The sequence below is a fragment of the Limulus polyphemus genome, unplaced genomic scaffold (assembly GCF_000517525.1).
Source record: "Limulus polyphemus unplaced genomic scaffold, Limulus_polyphemus-2.1.2 Scaffold216, whole genome shotgun sequence".
Classification (NCBI taxonomy): domain Eukaryota; kingdom Metazoa; phylum Arthropoda; class Merostomata; order Xiphosura; family Limulidae; genus Limulus; species Limulus polyphemus.
The window spans coordinates 218127-224568 of NW_013665826.1; the positions used below are offsets into that span (position 1 = coordinate 218127).

General features: G+C 35.1%; 1 protein-coding gene across 1 annotated transcript in view; it reads left to right on the plus strand.

Annotated features, from left to right (window-relative positions):
• LOC106478486 (nitric oxide synthase, inducible-like) overlaps positions 1 to 6076 on the plus strand; it is a 29787-nt gene extending 23711 nt beyond the window's left edge. The window contains exons 18-21 of the mRNA XM_022382104.1: positions 1868 to 1952; positions 2752 to 3052; positions 5173 to 5358; positions 6011 to 6076. Coding sequence (XP_022237812.1) covers positions 1868 to 1952; positions 2752 to 3052; positions 5173 to 5358; positions 6011 to 6076 — 638 coding nt within the window. The remainder of the gene's footprint in view (positions 1 to 1867; positions 1953 to 2751; positions 3053 to 5172; positions 5359 to 6010) is intronic.
• Positions 6077 to 6442: the final 366 nt, after the last annotated feature.

Below are 6442 nucleotides of genomic sequence, written 5' to 3' on the forward strand. Positions count from 1 at the left end.
AGTTAAATGATGAAAAATTAGGTGTCTATTTACTTGTGACCACTCAGTGTATAGGGGCTTGTTTTGTATGAATTCATATACTGTAAGTTCATCAAAAGCATTTATATAGATTTTCGTAAACCTCGTATTAAGTATCGATGCACGGAATTCCTTCATGTTTAGAAGTACCTCAGTTAAAAGCTCCAGGTACATTCTGGTCACCTAATCTCTGTGCTATAGGCATGGTTTGTTTTGAATTTCGCGCAAAGCTACACGAGGGTTGTCTGTGCTAGCCGTCCCTAATTTAGCAGTGTAAGACTAGAGGGAAGGCAGCTAGTCATCACCACCCATCGCCAACTCTTGGGCTACTCTCTTACCAACGAATAGTGGGATTGACCGTTACATTATAACACCCCCACGGCTGAAAGGGCGAGCATGTTTGGTGTGACGGGAATTCGAACCCGCAACCCTCAGATCGCGAGTCGAGCGCCCTAATCACCTGGCCATGCCGGGCCTGTATAGGTTTGAAGTGTAACTTGTTTCATAGTAACAATTCTTTAGTAAAGATGGCGCGATAGTAGGTTGTGGTAAAGTGAACACGCCTTCATCCATTGCTCAACAACAAAAGTCAGACCACAGAATTGATAGCTGTAAACGTCTATGCTGTATGAAATGCTGTTGTATTCAAAGATGTTACTAAATCTACTGGATTAAGAACTTGCACAAAAAACTTGCATATTAGATATTAAGCATATTGCTAGAGAATGTAATTCACACTACTACAGAATAACTAATTTGTTTGTTTATAGTAGCACAAAACTACACAATGGGCTAATCATGGTATGCCAATCACGGGTAACGAAACTACATTTTTAGCGTTTTAATCCCTCAGACTTACCACTAAGCCATTGGGAGCAGAATAACGAGTAATCCCACAGACTGCTTGACCTGCTCACTGGGTTCACAGACTATTTGATTGGCTCACAGAATCTACAGACTACATGATTAGCTCACAGGATCCACAGACTACTTGATCTGCTCACAGAATCCACAGACTACTTGACTCGCTCACTGGTCCCTAACAGAACGCAGTCTCCATCGATCAAGACCCCCCCCCCCCCCGGTGTGATTACCTAAGCGATTTGTTTATTTTGATAGAGTTATGTACTTCTGAAATAATGTTTTCACATACCATTAACATGAAATTCATAATACACTAATGTGGTAAAAAACAACTGCGGTCAAACGTGATTTCTAAACACTTTTTGAGCTTAAAGAAATTCCATAATTCGATGATTCACGAAATGCGACTTGAAGCCAAGTTATACTGAAAGCTCGTGAGCCTTTCTAGATCCGATAGGTTGCCAAATATCTTACAAGAAGTTGTGAACATATGTTATATTAGATTTATTCACCGCAACAGAATTCTGGTCTGCAGATGTGCAATACTGAAACCCTTAGACCCTTTTAGAATTAATAAAATCTACTGATAGATTTTCAACTTTATATTTAAAAGAGCATTACGTGTATTTCTTGTCTTCGACCTTTGTACACTTGCCGACTTCTTACAAAAAGCGTTGTATATATATATATGCGTATATATGTGTGTGTGTGTGTATAAGTGAGATGTGTATTAAGACAATAACAAAAGAAGTTGGTTGTTAGTCTCATAATAACAAAAAAAAGTTGGTTGTTAGTCTCGTAATAACAAAAAAGAAAGTTGGTTGTTAGTCTCGTAATACACATCTAGGTTTGGTTTTCGTATTAACTTTCATCAATGGTGTATAGTGCTTGTTTTATCGCCTATATGCGTGTGATCTAATATATAGTATTAGAACTATTTACTTACTTATATATATCAGAATTAATTCTTAAATTTTATACTTAGATGGCAAAGGACCTCGTCGTTTTGGTGTTTGTACGTCATATCTGGATAGCCTACCTGGTCACGATGTTTATTGTTTTATCAGAAGGTGAGTGTATTAGTGTAATAAAATAATAGTACTTATTACCTAACAAAGATATTGTTCTTTTACTGAGTATTTTATAAATTATTAATAATAATATCGTGTAAAAACTGTTGATCATTTTTGGTAAGCATATCAGTTCTGAGATGACTAATTATGAACTGTATATTTCCTAAAGTTTTCATGATATGATTATGTTTCTGCAAATAACTAGGTTTCAAAACTATGTGAAACAGAAATAATAAAATCTGCTGAAAATATAACATGGAATGCGAACAAAAGCGTCGATATAGACTCCCCACATTTCGTTAGCACATTGATTTCTTATTTGGGTAATAATTAATCCAGATATCAAATTAAATGCATGAGGAATTTTTCCCTTTCACTTCAGAAACCTAAATGTGTGTGCCATAAACTTCCTATGTACTTATGAAGTTATTTTTATTCAAAATCAGGGGTGAAATTCTCAAAAAAAAAGTTGAGGTACTCAGCTGGATATGTGGGCCTGTTTTGAAAAACAAAATATATGTGTAAACGTAAAACACAACAAAGCAGCTCAAATAAACCCCGGTACTAGTACCACCTTAAAAATAAGTTCTGGTGCTCAGTACAGGCAGAATTTAAAATTTAAAATGAAAGTCGTCCAACTGACGTATACAAGACATAAGAACAGGACTGACTGTGTATGACGTGACCAGTAACTTTCTTTACAGTTTAACTTATGAATTATATATGTGAAGGTGAAGTGTATCACACTCTTATATCATCTACAATTAAATACTCAATTTCCTTTCTCTTTCCATAGCACACAGACCTTTCGTATGCCTACTGATCGATCCCTTCCTATTATCATGATTGGTGCAGGAAGTGGTATTGCCCCCTTCAGGAGCTTCTGGCAACAACGAGAGCTAGAGTTAAAAGAACAGGGTAATACAGACATTAAGAACCAAAAGATGCCAACTAGTTTCGGCGAGATGGTGTTATTTTTTGGATGTTGGAAGTCTGGAGTAGATACGATCTACGAGTACGAGCTATCAAGTTTGGTTGATAAAGGAATTCTCCACAAAGTCTATTATGCTTTCTCGACACAGCCTGGAAAAGAAAAGGTAATTTTTTACACCTAATTACAACTGATTAAGTGGGCTCTGTGATAAAGGTTTTTTTTTAGGGTTAGAAATACTTTTATCACAGGCAGTAACTGTGTAGTCCGCCTGAGTGGTTCGAGCCAATGTCAACTCGGTTTTGACAATTACTATTTTACTTTCGCATGGAGGTGATTAATTTACATCGAACTTCTAGCATAAACTCCTTCTAGTTTATCCCTATCCTTTCTTTTACCGTTACACAAATTAAACATATTTTTGCACTGAGAGTTTGTCTGTTTGTTTGTAGTTTAGCACAATGCTGCACAATAGGCTATCTGTGCTCTGTCCACCACGGGTATCGAAACCCGGTTTGTAGCGTTATAAGCCCGCAGACATACCACCGTACCACTGAGGGGGCACACTGAGAGTAAGGAAGACAAGAATAGCACAAAACAAGTACAGCAATATTAACCGCGTGTGTCATTCACAACCACATTTTTACCATAAGTACAGCAATATCAACCAAATGTGTCGTAGTCGCCAGCTTTGTCAAATTTTTGGTGTTGCCCAGAAGGAGTTGGAGCCCCGCACTTTTTAATTGCAGTAGAAAACATTTCGGAAAGTTTGTAAAATATTGACTGGGTACATTATTAAGAAGAGTTCTGTAAAAAAAAATTATAAAATTTCTACCGTTTTCTGGTCTATGGTTATATAATTAGGATATCACGTTTGTTGCACAATCTAGGCCTATTGTTTACGTATGACACAAAGTTGGAATATATTGTGCTATAAAATGGTATGGATAAACGACAAACCTTCCATGATACAGTAAAAACAAACTGCCTACCCTTAAACTATAAAACCAAATATTTTTAATTACTAAAACGAGAACGTAACCTCCTTTTTATGCAAGCTTCCAGTTGTTTGCAAGAAAACACTCAAAGTTTTCCTGAACACACACACACACAAAACAACAAAACACACGCCATCATACATATAAATTAACCAGCATTTACTTCTAATAGAACGAGATTCAAGAGAATCACTGTTTGATCAAGAATAAAAACAATACTTTGGTCATTTTAAAGCGGCTACAAATACACAATAAATCTAAATAAAATGCCAAGATACACAACAATAATTCTCAATTGAAGTCTCGGATATACAAGGTAAGAGTAAGGGCAATAATTAAGGGAAATATGTAATTAAACTGTGTATAAACGATATTTTAAAACTTTATAAACGCAAGCATTGTACATCCTTTAAAGGACAGCCACTGCACAGCTGACGTGTACACCGAAATAAACCAGCTTATCAAAAAAAAAAAAACTCATTGAACAGCAATAATAACGCATTTATACTGATGAGATAGAAATAATAATAATTAGCACTTACCACTTAGAAAATAGCAAACACTTTGTGACAATGATCTGTTCTTAAAATGGAGTTATCCAGGAGTCTTTCAATATATATATTTAAGCAGTAATCGTCTTCTTTCGAAGGTGCAGAACTGGCAAGTCATTAAGTCTTTCTTTCTTTATCCTTTTTGGGCATCTAAGTGATTGTGCAGCACTAAGTGATTGTACTGGAATTGTGTAGAATAATTTCAGCAAAGTCACAAGTTCAGACCTTCGTTTCTTTTTACAAATATGATCCAATATTTCCAAGTAAAGCGATAGCCCCTCTGTTAATATCATCTTTGAAAGCTCCACCGATGGAGAAGATATCCTGTTTTGATCCTATCATCTTTGAAAGCTCCACCGAATCTGTCATGTACAATGAAGTGTTTAGTGTACTTAAAACAATATTAGCCGTACGTATCACTGACAACTGTTTACTAGAAGTTCAGTAATATCAACCAAACATGTCATTGACAACTAAGTGTTTACAACAAGTGCAGTCATTCATTAAACGTTTGTTATAGTTTTATCATTAAGAGTGGCATACAAACATTACGAGAGGTTTATTTACGCAGCTGTGACGAGATGGGTAAAATAAATAAAATATCAATAGAAAAAATTCTTACTGCTGATGTTTTTTTTATTGTACTTCGATTTCAACATATATTGATTTCAAGCAAAATATTTCTTGTAGCATGGCTTCCACGCTCATATTGTTCATTCTTGTTTCTGTTGTGTTAGAAATACGTTCAAGACGTTTTAAAGGAAGAGTTCCAGCTGGTTATCAGGCTGCTGTCAGAAAGTGGACATGTTTATGTTTGTGGTAATGCAGTTATGGCTAATGACATTAGAAAAGCATTAAAGATTATTCTGCGAAGTTCGCAGTCAGAGGAAGAAGATAGCGAAGAGCATTTCGAAAGACTTCTGGTAAGATGTACATTTCTCATCACTTCTTTTTTCAATAATCTCGTTATAATTATCGTGGTCGAAATTTCAAAGCTTAAACTTTTCATTTAGTTTTAGCAAGGTAAACATTTAACTAGATTTAATAACATTTTCATAATAACTTATTATTTTCTAATAGATTTGATGATAATGATTTAAAGGGGTCATTCAGCGTCAAATATAGACTAAAAAACTTTCCATTCATGGCCACATGAGTGCCGGGCATGGCCTAAAGACTACACCAATACCGTGAATCTGGAGGTTCATGATTCTCGGTTCGTACTCCGCTATTTGGGGCCGTGGGCGTGCTAAAAGAGTGACGGACGAATCCGTCAAACAAAAGAAGCCCAAGACTTTACAGTGGATATTTGGACTAGCTGCCTCCCTCCAATTGGCTAGTTCAAAATTAGGGACATCTTTGCGCGAATATCCAAAGAAAACATATAATTTTACGATTGTTAAGTAAAATATTAATCCACTCTTTAGAGTTGTTCACAAATTTGTAAAATAAAAATAAACCCAAAAAAGGTTAAACTTACAGTGAATACGATATTATTTTCGTATAAAAATACCTGAAATGTCTTTTAGAAACTGACTTCTCGATCTTAAACTTATGATTTTTTTTTCTTTTCAGGCAGAAAATCGATACCATGAAGATGTATTTGGGGTTCTTCATCCTCATCACAAGAAAAAATTATAAATATTATGCAATATTTTATTCATTTTATTAGTGCATTTAATTCCAAATATAAGCATATCGTAAACGTTATATCAGTATATGTATAGTTCTCCTCTTCTAGTCCACTTAGGCCTGTTCAGTTACTTTAGAATCTCAACTAACAAGCCGAACCATTTTCTCTAGTACTATCGCAATATTAGTCTGATGTGATTCACTTACGATTGTAGTCTTCTTTCTTCTGAAGATCACATGTTCCTTTTGTCAAAGTGCACTCAGGCTGATTCAATTATTTTGTCAATTTCACTTTGACGGAATAAACTAATTTTTTCTATTTACTTTTCCACTGTTAGTTTCACTCTAATATATATATATATATATATATATATA